Source organism: Equus quagga, chromosome 4 (assembly GCF_021613505.1).
Source record: "Equus quagga isolate Etosha38 chromosome 4, UCLA_HA_Equagga_1.0, whole genome shotgun sequence".
NCBI lineage: Eukaryota > Metazoa > Chordata > Mammalia > Perissodactyla > Equidae > Equus > Equus quagga.
In genome coordinates, this window is record NC_060270.1 from 111,912,195 (window position 1) to 111,933,361 (window position 21,167).

A 21,167-nucleotide genomic window follows, 5' to 3' on the forward strand; every position below is an offset into this window, starting at 1 on the left:
TAACATGATTTGAAGAGAAGATCAAAATATTGGTTTTATTTTTACACTACAATAAAGAAGGTAAATTGATTTAGGATTACAGAAAATGTAAAATATCAGGTTCATATAATTAAAAAAAATTTCTGTAGGTTTAGTTAACTAAGTAAACATTCCATTTTCCGTTTAGTTTCATGGCATTATAAAGATAATTCATGAAAGTGCATGGGGCTTTTTTTTTTAATTACTAGAACGATTTCTTTGATGTAAAAATTTACATGAACATGATTTTTTAACTTTAGTAACCTCAAAAGTCATCTCTTTCCTCTGCCTTTTCTTCCTCCAAACTTTTCTTCCTGTATTTAATGATAACATGAAGAATGTTTATTAGGAATTCCCATCTACTTTATTTTGTTTCATCTTCATTTTTTTGTTTGTTTGTTTTTACCATTTCATTCCTTTAGGGATTGTTCGCGTAGAGCAAAAGAATAACACTTTTTTTGACATGAACATCTTTGAAGATGGGCCTTATGAAGTTGGTGGAGAGACTGACCATGATGAAAGTCTAGTTCCTGTTCCTGCTAACAGTTACTTAGGTAGGAATGAGAGTAGATGGCATGCCTACCGTTCAGATGCCTCTATGGGATGCTGCCCTCACCGGACCCTGAACTTCTAGGCTTGAGCATCGGCCAGGTGGAGCCTGGGACCTGGGGCTGCATTTCCTGAAATTTGGTTTAAACCTTGGTGATCCCATGGTAACCTGACTAATGCTTGGCATCCTTCCCTTCTGACCTGGGCCTCCTCCGTGGGGAGGAAACCTACTATCTTCTAAAATCGTTTGTCGTCCCGCATGGAAATCTGTCTCCTGAGCTGACGTCGGCCTCTGTAACCTGAAACGGGCTGTTCATTGGCCATGATAAAATGCATAGATGTTAGCAGTAAGCTGAGCTGCCTCCCCTCCCTTCAGTGCCTCTTTCTAGAGATACTCTTAAGAGCTACATTTATGAAGTTACTCTTAAGTGGCAGGTCAAGACCTCCAGGTCCTTCCTCTGTGATTGCCATTCTCCAAGGGTTGGCCCTGCTTCTGGATTGGGACCCCCATGTCACAGGGCCCTGGGGGGGTGGCGCGGGGGCTTTCCAGCTGAAGCTGAGCAGTACTGCTAAAGCAGCTTCGAGGACACCCGGATGGTGTCTAAGTGCCAATTCCTTAACTCCGAAGGCTTGTTTGCATTACTAATGGGTGTCCTAAATTATTCATGTGCATTATGGTAATTACACAAAGGCTTTTAACAGCTTTAATTCTTGGTATGAGTTGACATAAAGAATAATTACTGTGCATTTCTTGGAAAAAATGTAAAAAATCTCCTAAACCTAAATAGTAACCTATTTTTTTTTAAAAGAAAAGTACCCATATGCTAGAGATTTTACTGGAACAATGGAAGGTAAAAAAGGAAAAAATAGATATAGATATAAGAATAATTCTAAACAATCTGTTAGTAAACATTCTTAAAAAGTAGTTCTAATGTATAAATATGTACAAACAGTGCTGTTAATTAAAAAGAAACTTCAGACACCTCCCTCCCCCAAATTTGGTGCGAAGGCTTCGAAGGAAGAGGAGAGTTATACCTATCACTTGTTTAGCACCTGCCATGTGCTGTACGTCAAATCCTCTACATAGGCCTTATTTACTGCTTTACGGGTCTTATTTGATATTCCCAACAATATTAGAAAATAAGAATTATTGTCCCTCCATTGCTGATGAAAAATACTGTGACCTAGGGAGATTAATTTCCTAGTCCAAGGTCGCGGAATATAATCCCCTAGCCAAAGAAGGAAATTCTCGTGAAAATGACTGGGGCAGAGTGGGAAGCGGCTGGGTGTGTGAACACTGTATTAGTGGCTTTGCAGGACAGGAAGAGATCACATGGTAGAGCGGTTTGCAGTCTCAGTTGTTATATATGGTTTTTAAAGGTGAAATCCTTTTCAAGGTAAATTATCAAGAAACCAATATTTTATTTGAATATATTTTAACAGACAACCTTTCTTCAAATGTATTATTTGGGGATTAGTTTATGATGAGAAGTATCTGATTTTAATGGCTCTGGTCAAGAAACCAACACTTTGGTCTTTAAAATAGGTGCCTATGGATTTTATAACCTTAGTTGCTAATGGAACATTTGAAAATATGAAACTTTTTTTATTGAACACATTTGCCACTTTTAGAATGGATTTCTTCAAAGGTGGATGCCTGGGGGAAAAAAATCAAGTTTGTGCTGTTACATTTTGGTTGTCCATGCTGTCTGTGCATCTGTCATTTCAAAAAATCAGTGGGTTTCAGGAATAAAATGATCTGCTTAGAAGCTGGCAAGGAGGGCGGCTGGCGGGATACACTGGTGGCCTCATCATCCAGCAAGAACGGCAGTAGCTGTCATGTCTCTTACCTAGCATAATTGCTTTCTCTTCAATCTCTTCCGTCCCGTGCTTGTGTACAGGCCTGCTGTTTCTGACCAGCGTTTCCTATACAGATCCCGATCAGTTTGTTTATAAAACACAGCCTCCCAGGGAGCAGTCCGACACATCCCCTGATGTGATGATGAATAGCTACCTAGGTTTGTGACCTCTGAGATGACAAATAAATTGTCTTGGTCATGGTCATTTAAAAATTTTTTTGATTCATACAGAGCATAAATCTTTTTATTTTCTATTTCATTTCAAGTGAAGCACACATAAAAAGCACCGTTGAGGCTCTGCGGCCAGATGGTTTTCAGAGCTGGATTCGATTAGATCACCCTATTTTAAACTTGTAGCTCATCGTATTTTTCAACTCACTTCACAATTTGAGAACTGCAACAGTAGTGGTGTAGCTTTTCCTAAAGAGAACCCAATAAAAAGGGTGAGTGTATACTCCTCCACGTCTGCCTCGCCTTTCTGTGGAAAGATTTGCTGATTTTGAATGGTTTTGATATGGGCATTTATATTTGCTCACCACCAAATCTCAGTCTTTCTAATCTGACATCCTCCCTGATGCTTTATCAGTAGGTGTTCTAACGTCTTTCTGCCCTCTGAACAAGTACGTAATTGATAATAGAAGACAACTTGCTCACCTCTATTGTTTATACTAGGTTCTCAAATACTCTATTTCATCAGTCATCGTTTCGTTTGCATGTTTATGTCTGAGAACTCGGTTGGTCCAAAATAGTGAAATGCTGTCTGGGATATATTAATGATGTTAGCAGTTGTTCCTTCCCAGTTACCAAGGAGATTGACGAATATAGGAGTTACTAATCATTATAGCAGAACCCTATCACATGTACTCAATTATGCTACATCAGGTTGTCTCGCTCTATGTGATGTAACTTTCCCATGATAATTCAGTTTCTAGCTTCATCTCCTTTTACTGCAATTTCAGTATTAAAGTGGGGTTTGAACTGATTCTTAAGATGCATGAATGCTTCATGATTCAAGTTACACAAATGATAAATAGCATAGGTGCTTTTCTTTGCACATCTTGATGTATAGAAAGCATAGAAATAGAATAGAAACCATAGAAAGCAGGGAAATAACCTATTACTTTATACTTGTGTCAAACCTCTTAGCTCTGTAACTCTTTCCTATCATAAATCTGATAGCTAGTGGCCAGGGGCTGGTCAGGAGAAGGGTGGGAAGCAAAAGGAAAAGATAGTGATGGAGTTATCAGTGGTAGATACCTCCTGAAAAACAGAGTTGATATGAACTATATTTTGTTTTTCTAGGCTTTTCTTTGGACTCAGGGAAAGGTATTGTTTCTAAAGATGAGATCACTTTTGTATCTGGTGCTCCAAGAGCCAATCACAGTGGAGCTGTGGTTTTGCTAAAAAGGGACATGAAGTCTGCCCATCTTCTTCCTGAGCACATATTTGACGGGGAAGGTCTGGCTTCTTCCTTTGGCTATGACGTGGCAGTGGTGGACCTTAATAAAGATGGGTAAGAGCATCTTAGGTTGTTTTATATTTGCAAAGAAATCTTTTCTTCTTTGGCTTCTGTGGGTCTTGAAAAGAGCCATCCCTTCAGTTTAGTTGATTCAAAAGAATATTTTTGCTGCCAGATTTTTATCATCCCATCAGATCTTCATCACTTACATTTTGGCAGCAGACATTCATTACCCTCCCCGGGGTGTAGGATTACGTTTTCAGTTTTACTTGTGTCTTGGATCATGGGTCCATGAGAATTAAAATTTGGAAGAAAAAAGATTAACTCAAAAAATGATACCTGCATGGTTCTGTTCTGTGGTTTCTTAAGGGGCTGTCAGCATCCCGAAGTCCTGTTGAAAGCAGGGATTGGGAACTGATCAATACATAGGTCTATGGCTGGTGGTGCCAATTTGGGTCTAGGATGGAAGGTGGAGGGGAGTGGAGTCTTTCCTGGGAGTCTCTCTGCACTGTAGATCTAACCTGGGGAACTGGCTTCAAGTTCTTACTCTCTATATTTTTCTTTGGGTGTTTATTATAGGCTACCTTCATTTTTTTACAAATGTTTTAATTGATGAGATATAAATTCCAGATTTGTGGTCCTTTCTGTCATATCTCTTTGTGTCCTTCGTACCTGGGCTGGTGGCATTCTCCGTAAGCTTGCTGGTATTTTAGCTGGTGATCCACAGTTCTTCCCCTCGTATCTAGGTGGCAAGATATAGTGATTGGAGCCCCACAGTATTTTGATAGAGATGGAGAAGTTGGAGGGGCAGTGTATGTCTACATTAACCAGCAAGGCAGATGGAATAATGTCAAGCCAATTCGTCTTAATGGAACCAAAGATTCTATGTTTGGCATCGCAGTGAAAAATATTGGAGATATTAATCAAGACGGCTACCCAGGTAGAAAATAAATTGTGAAATGGTTATGATTTATAAATGGTTTTTTGATTGTCCAAAGTAATGAGTGCTTATGGCATCTTATTTTAAAATACTATATTGAAATGTTTTTAAAGTATAGTGTTTGTTGAAATGTGATGTTGTCAACAGATATCGCAGTTGGAGCTCCCTATGATGATATGGGAAAGGTTTTTATCTATCATGGAGCTGCGAATGGAATAAATACCAAACCAACACAGGTAACCAATAACCTGGATTTCCACCGTAGGGGGCTCAGCTTTTTGCTTTATAAGAGAATATTTAGGTTTAAGTGAATTTTCACGCTAATCGTGTTTTATTTACAAATCTACAATAGTATGAGTTTTATGTTTTAAAAAAATGTATTTTAGAAGATAGCTTGGAAATAGATATAAATACAATGACTTGCTTGTTTTAATTGTAAAATTTCTTTGATAAGTTAGGAATCAAAATAAGCCAAAGGAAAAGACTATTCTACTCTGACAGCATAAATAGATGGAAATGTGATAGATTTCCTTTAGTAGCGTACTATATAGAAATGGAACTGGGCAAACGAAAGAGATGATTATAATTGCATGGGGAATTCAGACACCAAAAATTTAAAATTGCTTGTGAGAAAAATAGGACATTTGGAGGGCAGGTAGAGAGGTTTGGTTTGAAATACCCTGATTGACTTACTATAGTACACAAGCTTATCAAAAATTGGCTCTTTTATCCTTTCAGATATGATACAAATCAGATGACTTTTATTAAATAAAATGTATGAAGTGTTAGATCCTATGTATACTTATTTATAATTTCTTTATAATTTAACTTATTTATAAGTAAACTCTTAAACTTCAATTCAAAGGAAATTTGTGTGTCTTTTTCAAAGCATATATAAGCTTGTTTGGGTGGCACAGTGTCTATTCTGATGTCCTGTTCATTTCAGATTCTTGAGGGTAAATCGCCTTATTTTGGATATTCAATTGCTGGAAATATGGACCTTGATAGAAATTCCTACCCTGATGTCGCTGTTGGTTCCCTCTCAGATTCAGTAACTATTTTCAGGTGTGTTATCTCTCACTTTAGTTAAGCATGTTCAGTAATAATCAGGTTACACTGAAATTTTGACCTTTTGAATTGAAATTTGTCATGCCTGTACTTCAAAGTGTATGAATTTTGAAGATTTTTCTTTTGAGAGTAGCGTAACAATGTAATAACCTATTTTGCTAATTCTGAACCAATTGAGAAAAAAGTCAGAATTAGTAAAAATTTTTACTTCTTAAGTATATTGTAAAAGCTTTTATTTGGATCAAAGCCAAAACATACAGAAAATTTGACAGTACAAAGAATATAAAGAAGGAAAGAAAAATCCCCTATATTTCACCATCCGTTATTAAACTCCAATATTTTGGTTTATGTCCTTCTAGTCTTTTATTTTCTGTGAATGTGCATGCATGTTTAACAAAATTGAGATCATAAGGTACATATTGTTTTGTAACCTGCCTTTGTCAGTTGATAATGCCTAGTGGACTTTTTCCAGGTAAATGAGTTTATAATGCATAGTAGGCTTTTTCCCTGTTGTTGAGTACTTTTCTGAAATGAAGTTAGTGGCTGTCTATGCAGCATCACATGGCTGGATCATTGTTTATTCACAAATGCCATAGTGTTATTGGACGTTTATGTTGCTTTCCAGGTTTGTTTTTTTTCCATGATACACAAAGCTGCGGTAAACATCCTTCCTTTGGTCATGTCCTGGATATTTCCTTGTGATAAACTCCTAAAAGTGAGTTGCTGAGTTGAAGGGCATATGTGTTTTAAGACATAAGGTTCACCAACATGGCCTCCAGGAAGGCCGCAGTGGTTTGCCCATGAGCTGTGGTTGAGTCGGACTTTCCCAGTGAGTTCGTCACCACTGGAAATCACCATTAAAAATTGGTTTTTTATTTTTATTTTACTTTAAAGTAGCACATTCTTGTATAAAAGTTAATACAGAATTACAGAAAGTACAAGTTCCCCAATACTCCTGTCTTGCACAGAACAACTTTTAATAGTTCTGATATCTCTCTCGTAGGGTTTCATCAAGAGGCCGTACGTAACTGCTGTTCTCTAATCTGATTTTTAAGTCTTATCTCTTTCAGTTCTCTCTCCTTGTCAGTGCAGATATTTCAATCTTATTCTTTTCAACAACTTGATATTATTCTATTATATGCATTTGACTAATCCTCAATTGATGGAATTTTTAGTCTCTTACCTTTAGCTGTTATAAACAGTGTGCTATAGAATATTGTATATATCTCTGTGTGATGGGCCTGTTTTCTCCTTAAGAAAAACTCCTAGAAATGGAATTCCTGGGATAAAAGTTAGCACAGTTTTGTGTTAATACATATACCCATAGAAAAGTAACAATTTATGCTCATGGCAACAACCTATGAGAGGGCTTATTTTCTCATACTCTTGCCAACATTGAACAGGATGAATCTCTTTCATTTTTGCCTGTGTGATATGTGATCTCATTTTTTTATTGAATTTGCATTTCTTTGATGCTAATGAGAATGAACCATTTGTTTTTTTCTTTATACTATTTGGCTTTATAATCATTTTTATCACAAAGAATATCTGTAAAGAAATGTGCAGTGAAACCCTAAATGAAAAAAAAAAAAACTGTGTGCCATGTGTACACTTGGTGCCATCATTGCCCTATAGACTTCCAGAAGGGTGCCAAGTGTAGCTATAGCCTCAGTTATCTGAAATATGATCCTAAGCAAAACTCCTGGGGGTAAGAAACCCAGGCCACAACACCACGACACTTCTAAAGAGAATGCTACAAAAAAGAGAATATAGTATATGTATACAGAGTGTAGTATAGAATACTATAGAAAAATAGTTTTCTGGTTAAATAGCAAGATCTATGAAAGCCATTTCATGTGAAGACTAAGAACCACAGGAGAAGTTATATGGCAAAAGTAGGAGACATGAAAATAAGTGGAGAAGAATGTATCTGAGATAGTAGTGAGGCCAAAGGAAGAAGTCAAAAAAAAATTCATTTAACTAAATGAGCACATATGTGTGATTGGGGAAGGAAAGGGCTCAGGAAGACACGGATGCATCAGTTGTGGTTTGTGTTTGTGGTGATAAATATCAGTCTCAGGAACCTCTTGACTTTCTGAGCTGTCACACTGGGGAGTGACATGGAACTGTGTGTCCTCCTAGGTCGAAGTATTCAGCCTTGTTCTGTCTATCAAACACTGCCTTCGTATGCCTGTTTCTCTCTGTTCATAAAGATATTATTAACTTTAAAATAGTCAACGTTTTTAAAAGGTAGAAAAGTATGTCACATTCAGCTATTTCAGCAGAGTTTCTATCAAAAAGCGATTGAACTTCTGGTTCTAGTTTGGGGTATAGCCCTCAGGTGTCAGAAGACTTGACTTCCTGTACCAAAATTTGGTTTCCAAGTCTTCCCCAGTACATGACCTCTCTTTAGTCAGGCGAATATTCGTCTCTGTGGGTAACTGATATTTTAATACCCTTACTTTCCTGTCCTCATAAGTAGGTTATAAACCCTGTAAACTTGTTCCTTCTTCCCTCGTAGATAGTATGAAAGTAAATTTCACAATCCTTCCATAACAAGAGGAGAACCAACTCCCTTATTTTATAAGTGAAGGAATGGAGGCCCAGTGCTTGCTTGAGCTTTTAAGGCTGGATCCTGCGAGAACAGGATCCCAACTTTGGTCCTGAGCATTTTTCCCATTAAATCATACTAGTACTTCAGAGTAATTAGTAAATAAATGCCGATTGCCCATGAGGAAGCTGAGCCAATAAGATTTGCTTTATGAGTTAAAAGACACATTTTTCGTGGTCCATATATCCTACGCACTTAAAATTGTGTGTATGTTGTGTGTTTAAAACACAGAAATAAAAATAGGGTTTGGGCAGAAGTGTGTGTTAAAATGTTTCCTTTAGAAATTTATGCCATGCTAAAGCCTTAATACCATATGTAAAACACATTAGCATGTGTTGCAACTGGTTTTGAAATATTTGTGAATTTTTGCCTTTTAAATATGCTTTCAAAACTTTAAGAATGTATCTAGTTAGTATCTTAGAAACTAACAGCTGTCCAAAATAACAATAGAAAGATAAACAATGGAGATAAAGGGAAATGAAGAAGGGAATGTGGGAGCATTTGCCTTTTATTGGCTTCCACCTTCCCCATAAATATGCCTGTGCCCTCTGTAGCCTGCTGGTAGATTGATTCCAGAAGTTTGAGCCAGCCATTTGGGATTTGGAGTGCATTTTCCTATGGAAACACTGTTCTCCGGGATGGCTTGGTTTACCACAAACCCACTAAAGTCAGCCTAACTGAATCCGTGTGGTAACGACACCATGGAACCCATTCTGAGTGCTGGCTGGGGAGCCACAAGAAGAGAGGTGCAGTATCTCCCCATCCCACTCGCACCCCAACCACCATAGACTTGTGTTGCTGGTGCCTGTGGCAGAGGTCAGGCCGTAGGCTGGTGGTGACCCCTTTGGCTGTGGGGGCTAGAGGAGACTATATAAGGGAGAAAAAAGATGTTTTTATATGGTGAGAAGGGATAAGGTGTGGATTCTGGCTTCTTGAGTATTTGGGAGGTTGGAGTTAGAGCAGAGATGGGAAAGGTTAAAGGATTCAAGTTTTTGCCTGCGGAGAGATTATGGGGTAGAAAAGTTGTAGTCAGTTCTGGCAGCAAAACGACAAAGACTTAAGGTTGGGGGTGGGAGATTCCGAGGAGGATAAGGAAGAGCACCTGTTTGTAGGGTGGAGACCTGTATTGTCTGTATTACTAAAATTCATGGGTATGTAGAAACCCTGATATGGTGTAACCTTTTTGGAGGGTATTTTGGCAAGATTGCTCATAATTAAAAATGTACGTATTCTTCCACTCAGAAATTCTGTTGCTAGGAGTTTGTCCTACAGATAGATTCAAATGTGTGCCTGGATGCATGTACAAGGATGTTTGTCAGAGTTGAACGCCTAAAACAACATAAATGTCCACAGTGGGACTGGTTAAAGAAATGAGCTTACGCTTGTGCACTGCACACCACCAGCTGTGAAAACCACCGAACTAGATTTATGTGTATGCTATGAGAAGACCTCTGAAATATTACTGAGTGAGAAAAAGCAACATGCAGAACAATAAGCGTGAAAAGCTCCCATTTAAGAAAATTATATGGATATTTCTATATTTAATTTTAGGTAATGTTTTTAATAGAAACAGACTATGATGTGCGTCTGGAAGGACATACAAGGGTACTTAGAGGTTTAAGTGGGGACAGAGACATAAAATTTGCCTGAAAACCCTGGAACTTTTATATATTGTATATATTACTCTTTCAGTTTAAAAACTCTAATATTAAATCTATAAAACATTTTATAATTTTAAATAAATATTTAAAAATTCTTTATAAATGTTGTATTACTAAGTTTTAAATTTTATCTGTTAATAGTTATTTTCTTTAGCAATGGGGGAAAATATCCCATGGGGGAACATTTTTTTCCCCTGTGGTTTTTGAGATGTAGTAGGCAGCGGGGGATGCCCTCTAGAATATGAATTCATCTTACATTCGGGGCAGCAGAAGGCTGAGCTTCTCTTCACTCCTTTGTCTTCAGATCCCGGCCTGTGATTAACATTCAGAAAACCGTCACAGTAACACCTAACAGAATTGATCTCCGCCAGAAAACAGCCTGCGGGGCGCCCAGCGGGATATGGTAAGAGTTTCCTGTGTCCGAGTAATCCCCCTCACTTTCACACCTCTGCTTTATGATGACCCTGTGCCCCAAGGAGCCACAGGGAAGACTGAAGGAGAAATGGGCAAAGGGACGAGGAATCTGTCGAGTGAATATGTAACATTCTACTCATCAGTGGGCAGTCAGGGATTTGAGAGCTGGGAATATGTTGGGGTTTTTCCTACTGCAATAACGCATCTTTTAAGAAATATGTGTTTGATTTTCTACAGCCTCAAGGTTAAGGCCTGTTATGAATATACTGCCAAACCCACTGGTTACAATCCTTCAATATGTAAGTACCTAGTACATCTAAAAATTGTGTATTTTCTGTCTGCCAGGTTGAAAGTTCTGCAGAAATAACAGAAAAATAAAACTGCAGTGGCCAAAATGGGTCCATAAATTCTTGTTTAAAGAATTAAATGTGTCTGTTGTCTTCTCTTTAATCAGGACGGTGAAGCCCATGAGGGAAAAACTCTCCATTTGGTCCCCATCTGAATTTTCCAGGGCAGCTGGTTTAGGACAGAATGCCTTGGAAAAGTACTCATTTGCTACCACAACCGTTTCCTCCGTTTCTGTCTTTGAAAGGCAGTGTGGAAAATTGGTTTTGTGGTTGTGAGGTGGTGGGGGGTGGTTGTAGGAGAGCGACTGCGGATCCGCAGTACCACACGGAGTAATTGCCAGTTTAGACCCCCTGTACTCCCCAGTCCCCTCCCAAAGAGGCCTCCGTGGCCTGGAACACCCAAGCTGTGTCCCCGAGTGCAGGCCTCTGGGGGATTTGAAGGCTGGTCTTGAGAATTCAGAGACTGGGGCTCTGCTCCTGGTTCCAGCTCTGATGGTGACTGACCCTACAACATAGAGCAAGTCCCTTAGCATTAGAGTTTTTATTTTCCCGTCAGTTAAAAAAATGCCTCTGATAAAAATTACCATATAGTATTGTGGTAGAGATCAAATGAGATAATGTGGTGAAAGCAGTTTGTCACTTATGAGGTATTATTCTGCTTCCTTTCTTGATAATCCGAACAGGATTTTTGCTACAAATTCTGACAGGGCTTAGGATTCTCTCACAATAGCAGTTATCACCAAGGCCTTCTCTGGCATGTTTTTGTAGCAGCCACACCTCTTCGGGTGTAACCACCTGCTCAGCTCCAGAGTGAAGATGGGGCTATGGAATTTAAAGAAAATCTTTTCCCCAAAGAGGAGGCACAAAGAGTGAGAGTGGTTTCCATTCTGGGTCAGGCCATGGTCCCAGCGACTTGGTGTTACCGTGTAGCATGCCACCAACGGACGCTTTCTGGAAGGGCAAGGTGCTTCTGTCCTTTTCATGTTTTTTTAATTTTATTCCACCTTGAGGTAATGAGTTCTCTTAAGGTTTCTCCATGTTATCTAAAGAATTACTCTGTTTTCTTTATTAACAAGATGTCCCTTTTAATGTCCCAGAATTTGGCAAATAAATCTGCCTTCACCCACTTCACGCTGTCGTAAGCCCACTTAGCTTTCATCTTTCCTGAGTTAAGCTTTCCTCAGGTGGTTTCTTCATCTCCCTGATCTTTTAGGCCCCTTCTACTAGGCGGTCTCCTGCTTTATCTTCTCTCCACGGGACCTGCAGACCTTGCCTGCAGCGTGCTTGGTGTTGGTGTATTATGACTTTATGCACAGGGGGAGCCGTGGCCTTTCACTTTGCTTTCTGATGTGGCTGGCATTTATTGAGTATAGAAAACAATTCTTTTGTGTGGCTTTTAATGACAAGAAAACAGCTTCCATGATTTCTCACCATCTGTCATCCTTTCCAGTATCTTTTGTGTTATTTTTACCCAAATACAATACCTTACCCTTACCTGCTTGGACAACAGACCTTTTACCATTGTGTTCGGAAGTGGACTAGAGAGACAAGGAAAAACAGTGATTCTTTGACTAGGCAACAAGAGGAAAAGGGGAAACGTTTTCATTCTGTTAGTCTGTCCTTTGCTCACACCTCTCTCAGTTGAATATAGATGTGAAGTCTCGCTAGAGTACTCCTTATCCCCCCAATCGATCATTTATATAAAATAAATTAAAACTTTCTTCTAGCTTTAATGCAACGTATGATGCCATATGGATTAATTTTATGTTATGTAACTACTCCCTTACCCAAGTGTTTATTCATGGCTGTGTGGATAGAACTTTTTTCTCAGAAGACATTTAGAGAAAATGTATTTTTGTTACCTGTATTTCCACAGTATTGGGAAATGTGAAATCAGATAAAACAGAACTTCCACAAAGCTGCCTAAGTTAATACGTCTAAAATCTGTTCCCAGTGTCTGAGAATGTGAGATTATTGTTTGAGCAGGCTGTTTTAACTCAGCAGTCCTCAGATGTGGTGTTCCATACATACACATATTTATAATTGAGCCTTAATGAGTATTCTACTTGGCTTGCCCCTCAAAAGGTCAGCAAAGGTGACCCACAAGGATTTTAAGATGATGTGAACTGTCTGGGGGGTTAGGGAAGGTTAGAGTGGGTTTGGTAGACAAACGGTTTTAATGTACCCACACCCTCCCCTACTTTTGCCGTGAGGGGCACTCAGCATGTGAGCCTTCGTCTGGTTCATTGTGAAGTTAGCAGGTCACCAATAAATGGATGATGTCAAGGCTACAGAGGGCCTAAAATGGAGGCACATTCCATTTGGCAGCTGTGACATTTAAGAATTCTTCAGATGGACTCAGAAATTACTATTGAAACTGTCAGTGTTTCTAAATTTTGGTTTCACACATCTGAAGAGCTATCGTCTCAGCGTAAGAGTAACATCACATCGTGTGTGTGTGTGTGCAGATGTGCATTGTGTGTATGGTGATGCCAGTCACTCCCACTTCTGTTCATCTTGTCTACAAATCGTATGTATATCAGGTGTTGTGCTTTTGCTGGGGAATGCAGTGATGAACAGACCGATGTGGTCCCTGTCCACGGCTTTGCCCAGGAGAGATGGTCAGGCAATTACAGTGTAGTGGGTTAAGTGGAGTGATTGGAGACATAGAGTACTGTCCGATCCCCTGGGGCGGGGGGGGGGGGGGGGGGGGCCAGGAAAAGCTCCCTGGAGAAAGTGATGTCCCTGCTGAGATATGAAGGAGTAAGGCTACCCAGGCAGTGGAGCAAGCTGGAAAAGGAGGGGGTCCGGCCTGGAGGAAGTGGGAACTGGACATATCAAGCAGTCATCTTTTGTGTTTGTGACAGAGACTTAGAAGCTGGCACTGACTTTGTCCCTCACTCTGTGTCCCTGGGCCAGTCACCCAGCTCTATGGGCCTCCATTTCCTCATCTGTAAGAAGAGTGTATTAAAATAAATGCTCTCAGAAGGTCTCTTCCCAACTCTAATGTGAATACTAGAACATGAGTTGTTGATAATTTTCTACGTTTTCTGGGGCAGATTTTTTGCCTTGAGGTTACCTTCTCTGGCCCTGTACACACTTTGGTTTGCTTCCCCTTCTGATGGTTAGTGAGTGATTATTGAGTGTAGGTTATTTAAATATTGGCCCATAAAGAAACATAGCAGCTACATCCAGCAAACTGGCAAAGAATGCGTTCTGAAGTCAAGAAATGAGATTTTGATCATCCAAATCCTGGCTCGCCTCCAGGCTCCGTTAGTATGGTAATCAAGGGTGGGATGTGCCTTCCCGAGCTTTGGCGGTTGGAAGCTTGTTGTGGGAGCTGTATTACGGGCCCTCCAGCCACTCAAAGGAATATGTTTTACCTTTTAATTTTTCTTTAAGTGAAAAGTCTCATCCTAGTGTCAAAAGACACTTCCTCCTCCTTTGGACAACTGCCCTTTATCAGTGCTTATTAAACTTTAATGTGTATAAGAACCACCTGGGGGGCTGGCCCCGTGGCCAAGTGGTTAAGTTCACATGCTCCGCTGCAGGCGGCCCAGTGTTTCGTTGGTTCGAATCCTGGGCACAGACATGGCACTGCTCATCAAACCACGCTGAGGCAGCGTCCCACATGCCACAACTAGAAGGACCCACAACGAAGAATATACAACTATGTACTGGAGGCCTTTGGGGAGAAAAAGGAGGGAAAAAAAAAAAAGAACCACTTGGGATCCCGTTAAAATGCAGATTCTGGTTCAGTAGATGTGGCGAGGGTTTCCTAGTGGCTTTAGGAGATGCTGCTGCTGCTGGTGGTCTGCAGGCCTTTTTTGACTATCAAGGTGCTAGGCCATTTGAGCGTAGGACTCTTGAAGGGGAAGTCAGTTTAGGCCCTTAGGGACTGTTGAGTCCCCTCCTGTTATTTTTAGTGCTCTGTGAGTTCTTGAAATTCAGCCAGAAACTGATTCTTAGATGCTGCTCAGAGGTTTTGACTTATTCTCGAGCTCCCCCAGGTGGCCCAGTGAAAGTTTCACTTTAAAACCTTTGTTAACAGCAATGGGCAGGGAAGGACAGCTCGACTGGAAACATCCTAAGTCAGTCAAAATGTGCATTAGCAGGGAATATGAAGAGAAACAGTGGCTGTGGGAACAAGTTCTTCTACAGGGAATTGAAATATTTTGAAAAGGAGCTCTGCATACTTATAGCTGAATTGTGCATGAATGCACTTTAAGTTCATAGGATTTTGTTCGTTTTATCTAGCTATTGTCGGCACGCTCGAGGCTGAAAAAGAGAGAAGAAAATCTGGGCTGTCCTCAAGAGTTCAGTTTCGAAACCAAGGTTCTGAGCCCAAGTATACTCAAGAACTCACGCTGAGCAGGCAGAAGCAGAAGATGTGCATGGAGGAAACCCTCTGGCTCCAGGTGAGGCCTGCAGACAGTCGCATCAGTGTTTTAAAGGGCACAGAAGTTGGGTTTTATGGTGGCATACGTGGATTTCTGAAATTTGTAATAGCAACACATTATTCAGTTATTCAATTCAATACAAAATAAGGCATTGTTTAGGAGTCCCCAGTAGCGTTCATATCGTGCTTAACCATCTCTCTGCATACTTTTCAGGAAAATATCAGAGATAAACTGCGGCCCATTCCCATAACTGCTTCCGTAGAGATTCAAGAGCCAAACACTCGGAGGCGAGTGAATTCAATTCCAGAAGTTCTTCCAATTCTGAATTCAAACGAACCCAAAACAGTACATACAGACGTAAGTCTTTCTGACTTTTGTTTTACCAAAGTTTTCTCATATTATTATGCTAAATCAAATGTCTTTGAAGGCAATAGAACCTAGTGATTTCCTTTAAAGGCCATTTCTTTGTATTAAATAAACTTTTTAATATATGCCAAGTTTGTTTGAGAAGATTTGTTCCCCAAATTAGCAGTGAATATAGAAACATACGGAATATAGTTTGGAGCCAGAGAGTGTTTTTCTTAATGATTTTTGGCCACTGCAACTTATTAAGACTATAATGGGCAGAACCTTGTTCTCACATCAAATTTCTCCTATAGCTGTATGTGGAAAGAAAAATACATTGTATTTTACCACTGAGAACATTAAAATGGAGAAAACTTTTGTCAGTCTGAACATTAAAATCAAGGAATATCAAAGTTCAGTAAGGCAAAAAAATATTAGCAATGAAATAGTCATTTAATGCCTAATGTAGCCCAGGTAATCTTAGGAAGAAAAATTTATATTAGAATATGGCTTGCTGTATACCTCATGTGAGGTGGGGTCTATTTGCTAGGGTTTAGGATGGTTGAGATGCAAGATTAAGCCAGGGAGCTGTGACATCTGGATTTGTCCTTATGTGCTTGCTGTCAAAATCCAGTTGGTACTGTGGGCCAGCCCGGTGGCATAGCGGTTAAGTTCACACTGTCTGCTTCGGCAGCCTGGGGTTCACCAGTTTGGATCCTGGGTACAGACCTATGTACCACTTATCAAGTCATGCTGTGGCAGGCGTCCCACATATAAAGTAGAGGAAGATAGACATGGATGTTGCTCAGGGCCAATCTTCCTCAGCAAAAAAAGAGGAGGATTGGCAGTGGGTGTTAGCTCAGGGCTAATCTTCCTTAAAAAATAAAAAAACTCCAGTTGGTGCTAGAGCCTCCTGGTTCCGGTGACCCACTGATGAAGCTTTCCAGGAGTACTCACTGCAGTAGGCTTAGGAGCTGATGCCTAAATCTACACATTGCCAGTCTTTATTGTCACCAAGTATAGCTCTTTATACTTTTGGATACTTTTTTTAAGATACTTTTGATGTCATTGATTATCACATTAATATTTCTTGTCTATATTCTCAGCTCTGTAGTCATGTTAAACATAACAAGCAAGGAGATAGTTTTCCTAATTATTTATCAGTGTGATTATCGAGCACCCATTAGTACTGTGCTAGACACTCTGTGCTATTTGCTTTCCTGACCTGAAACTCTGTTTCCTCGTCTGTACAATGGGGCTCCTAATAGAATCTTTCTAATGGGTCTGTTGTGAAGATTAAATGAGTTAAAATATGTAATCGTGTGTTGGGTGGCATCATCATTATTGTAATTCTTACGGTAGCCCTATAAAATAGGGTGGTGGTATCCCCATATTACCTATGACGAAACTTAGACTCTGAAAGGTTAAGTGACTTGCTCAAAGCCACATAGCTAAGTGAGTGGCAAGGCAGGCTGGAATGTAGACCTGAGGCTGCGGGGCTCACGCTCTTTCCTACCCCACACTACCTCAATGCCAGGGGCAAAGCGTTCTTAAAACACAGTTTTGTTAAAGGACAGAGTGGGCATTAGATGCATGGCAAAGTATGTTTGAAGCTTGAATTCTGCTATGGTAACTCTCACACAGGGAAATGAGCTGTATGGATACAGCCAGTCACCTACTCAGAGTCCTCAATGGCATAAACTACAATGGTTTTGTTTTCCTACAGGTGCACTTCTTAAAAGAGGGATGTGGAAACGACAATGTCTGTAACAGCAACCTTAAGCTAGAATACAAATTTTGTACCCGAGAAGGAAATCAAGACAAATTTTCTTATTTACCAATGTAAGAATCACTATCTAGTACTAGCAAAAATGACTCTGGCTTTGCTGTGGCTTTTTGTTAAGAAAAGGCTACTGAAAATGTATTGAGGACTTGTCATTTTCCTTGTGTTTTTTATAGTCAAAAAGGTGTACCGGAACTCGTTCTAAAAGATCAGAAGGACATTGCTCTAGAAATAACAGTGACAAACAGCCCTTCCAACCCAAGGAACCCCACAAAGGATGGTGATGACGCTCATGAAGCTAAACTCATCGCGACGTTTCCAGACACTTTGACTTACTCTGCATATAGAGAGCTGAGGGCTTTCCCTGTGAGTATTTTTAGAGACCAGCTGAGAGGGAAAAACCAACACTGTGTGCAGGTGACTGTGTTGTGATCTACTGTGTTTTCTGTTATAGGAGAAACAGCTGAGTTGTGTTGCCAATCAAAACGGCTCACAAGCAGACTGTGAACTTGGAAATCCTTTTAAAAGAAATTCCAGTGTAAGTGATGCCTTCACATATTGGATTTTACTATTTTGAATACCTTTACAGTGTCGATATGCTTGGCCTGTGTTGATGACTATTTCTGTTTTTTAGGTTACTTTTTATTTGATTTTAAGTACAACTGAGGTCACCTTTGACACCAGAGATCTGGATATTAATCTGAAGTTGGAAACGTAAGAGTTACTTCAACCTTTCCATTCAGAATTATTTCATGAAAACACAGCCAGTCAATGAATTGGCCCTGATCTAACTCATAAAAGAAGTGTAATTGTAATGAGAAAAATGACTGTTAAAATAAAACCCTATTGTTTCCTTTTCATTTTCAGAACAAGCAATCAAGATAATTTGGCTCCAATTACAGCTACAGCAAAAGTGGTTATTGAACTGCTTTTATCGGTCTCCGGGTAAGTGTTTGTGTTTAGCATAACAAATCAGTGTTTGAAAGAACCATTTACAGTCCTCACTAAAACTGGTGTTTTTTAATTTAACAGAGTTGCTAAACCTTCCCAGGTTTATTTTGGAGGTACAGTTCTTGGTGAGCAAGCTATGAAATCTGAGGATGAAGTGGGAAGTTTGATAGAGTATGAGTTCAGGGTAAGTAGTAGCAGTTGGTCCTTTTATTATACTTACCGGAAGCTGACATGTATGATATGTGGTCTTGAATATGTAATTTTCGTAATATTAATAAGAATGATAAATGCTCAGTTTAAAGTGAGTTTGCCAGTTTGTAAACAACATACTGGCTTGGGGAACGGCAACTGCCATTCAACCCAGGACTTTGTTCAGAATCCAGTTCAGTTTGGTCTTTTTCTTATTAGAGAGTTTTAAATGTATAGGTGGTGCAGAGACAAAGGAATAGTTGATTTTTCCCCCCAGAGTCTATCTATGAAACAAGGAAAAATCCCAAAGTAATTTATATTTGGCTTTAGAATGTGTTGTGATTTATTTCTTCCTCCAGTATAAGGTCACCTCTCTTATTGCTTGTGGTTAATGTTCACTTACCTTTCACAAGTGCAATTTTGTGATGGCAAATGTGGATTTGGCATATGCCAGTAAGGACGATTAATGATTGCTCTGAACCATTTCAAAGTAGGCCATCATAGTGCCTCTAAGTCCAGTTGAATGAACATACACACGTGGTACAGAGTTGGCTTGTAACTCATACATGGGTTTGGGTCTGCATGGCTCAAATCACTTCCCTGAAAGAGTAGTGACCATCGTCGAAGTGAAAATCTGAAATAGCAATAGTGGGCCCACCCCGACTCCAGCAGGATGAAGAGGCTGAATTCTCCTCTGTGCATCTCTTGGCATTATAAACACAGTTGTGACAGATAGTGGTGACACATGTGCACGTGTGACTGAAAAAGAAGTCTGTGGATTCCCAAGCAGTCCTCCACTCAGACAAGGGAGCCCTTACCTCTTTTAGCTCTTGCTACAGGATGTTGCTCCATCTCCAGCTTGGACTTGTAGGTTCATGGCTGCCATCATGGTTTTACTCAGAGTCTCTTAGTTGTTATCCCAAGCCTTCCCTGGGAGTAGAGGGCAGAGGCAGCTTCATTTTCAGGGAAGTTGGGGTTACCCAGAAGCAGGTGGTTGGTGCACTGCCACAGCACAGGCTTTCTCATCTGCCAGGCAGGGTGGTTACAAAGTGCTTCACCAGCACACGTGTGAGTTTTCCCTGGGCATGTTGAGAGCATTGGCTGATCTACACTGCAGATTCTGTTGCACACAGCAGGTATTCTTGGATTAAATGAGCAATCATTTCTCTTTGACCTTTTTTCCCTTTCTTTCTATTTTTATTGACAAAAATCTTTAAGCACAGATCTCTATTTTGAATACCCTAGCTATAGTCCATTTTTGGAGCCTGTGCTTTTCTTGTAGGATTATGCCAGATATTTTGGCTTTTTCTCTTGGCAATAGGAGCTGCTACTTAATTTTACTTTGAGAGAGTTACACTGAGATAATGCGTATTATGTTCTAACAGGTAATTAACTTGGGGAAACCTCTTAAAAACCTCGGCACGGCAACCTTGAACATCCAGTGGCCAAAAGAAATTAGCAATGGCAAATGGTTGCTTTATTTGGTGAAAGTAGAATCCAAAGGATTGGATAAGATAGCTTGTGAGCCACAAAATGAAATAAACCTCCTGAGACTAAAGGTATGTTGGTGGATTTGTCTCATGTCTCCATAGATGTAAATAAGAGAAACTAACTTTTGAGGGGAAAGTCATTACTTTGAGGAAACTGACACTCTGGCATGCTGGCTTTTTCTTTGGTGTCACAATTTCTCTTTTATAGTTGAGTAACCAAGTCAGGCTGAGAATTTCTGCTGGTTAGCAACCGTTATGGTACGTAAGTCAGGGTCATTCAGTGCTTGTTGAAGCAAATGACATTTTCTGAAATTTTGTGACCTAGTGTGACATATAAGGAGGACTGGGACATGCTCCCCGGGGGTGGGCCAGGCAATGTGAACTCCCAGTAGAACCAAATTCATTACAAAAGATTAGAACCTTAGCAAGTGACCTTGAAAGCTTTTCATTCTTATTTTTTGAAATAGTAAATATTTGTTGAGTACTCATTGTGTCTTAGGCGCTGTGCTGATAAGCATTTTCTCATTTCATTCTCTTGATAGTCCTGTGAGGTATTTTTCTTATCCTCACCATTTCATACATGAGGAAATTGAAATTCAGAGACATTAGTTTTCTCAGAGTCCCTCACCAGTTAAGAGGCAGATTCTGCATTCTGGCTCAGCTCTGCTTGCTTCCAAAGCCTGCACTCTTAACCCCTCTCTGCTGCTCCACACTTACGTAACCCCTTTATCGTTTACGCTGCAGTTTGATGGTTTGCTTTGTTATTGCACGTCTGTTTCTTTTAAGTTCTAAGATGACTGGGTGTGATCAGTGTTCATAGTTGGTAGCTTATAGAATGATTCTCTATTCATCAACTTTGAAAAACAAGATGATCCTATATTCCTAATCTTTTTTTTTAAAGATTGGCACCTGAGCTAACCTCTGCTGCCAACCTTCTTTTATTTTTCTTTTCTTCTTCTCCCCAAAGCCCCCCAGTACATAGTTGTATATTCTAGTTGTAGGTCCTTGTGATTGTGGCATGTAGGACACCGCCTCAGCATGGCCTGATGAGCAGTGCCATGTCTGCCCCCCAGGATCCGAACC

The 21,167-nt window shown here is 39.9% G+C and overlaps 1 protein-coding gene across 2 annotated transcripts in view; it reads left to right on the forward strand.

Moving 5' to 3' along the window:
* The window catches only part of ITGA6 (integrin subunit alpha 6), a 76,683-nt gene that overhangs the window by 40,505 nt on the left and 15,011 nt on the right, over positions 1-21,167 (forward strand). For both annotated transcript variants that reach the window (XM_046657904.1, XM_046657905.1), the window contains exons 5-20: positions 441-572; positions 3,729-3,939; positions 4,632-4,825; positions 4,973-5,061; positions 5,772-5,890; positions 10,470-10,568; positions 10,817-10,878; positions 15,184-15,344; positions 15,540-15,683; positions 17,398-17,513; positions 17,631-17,820; positions 17,909-17,992; positions 18,089-18,168; positions 18,322-18,399; positions 18,487-18,589; positions 19,980-20,153. In XM_046657904.1, coding sequence (XP_046513860.1) covers positions 441-572; positions 3,729-3,939; positions 4,632-4,825; positions 4,973-5,061; positions 5,772-5,890; positions 10,470-10,568; positions 10,817-10,878; positions 15,184-15,344; positions 15,540-15,683; positions 17,398-17,513; positions 17,631-17,820; positions 17,909-17,992; positions 18,089-18,168; positions 18,322-18,399; positions 18,487-18,589; positions 19,980-20,153 — 2,036 coding nt within the window. The remainder of the gene's footprint in view (positions 1-440; positions 573-3,728; positions 3,940-4,631; positions 4,826-4,972; positions 5,062-5,771; positions 5,891-10,469; positions 10,569-10,816; positions 10,879-15,183; positions 15,345-15,539; positions 15,684-17,397; positions 17,514-17,630; positions 17,821-17,908; positions 17,993-18,088; positions 18,169-18,321; positions 18,400-18,486; positions 18,590-19,979; positions 20,154-21,167) is intronic.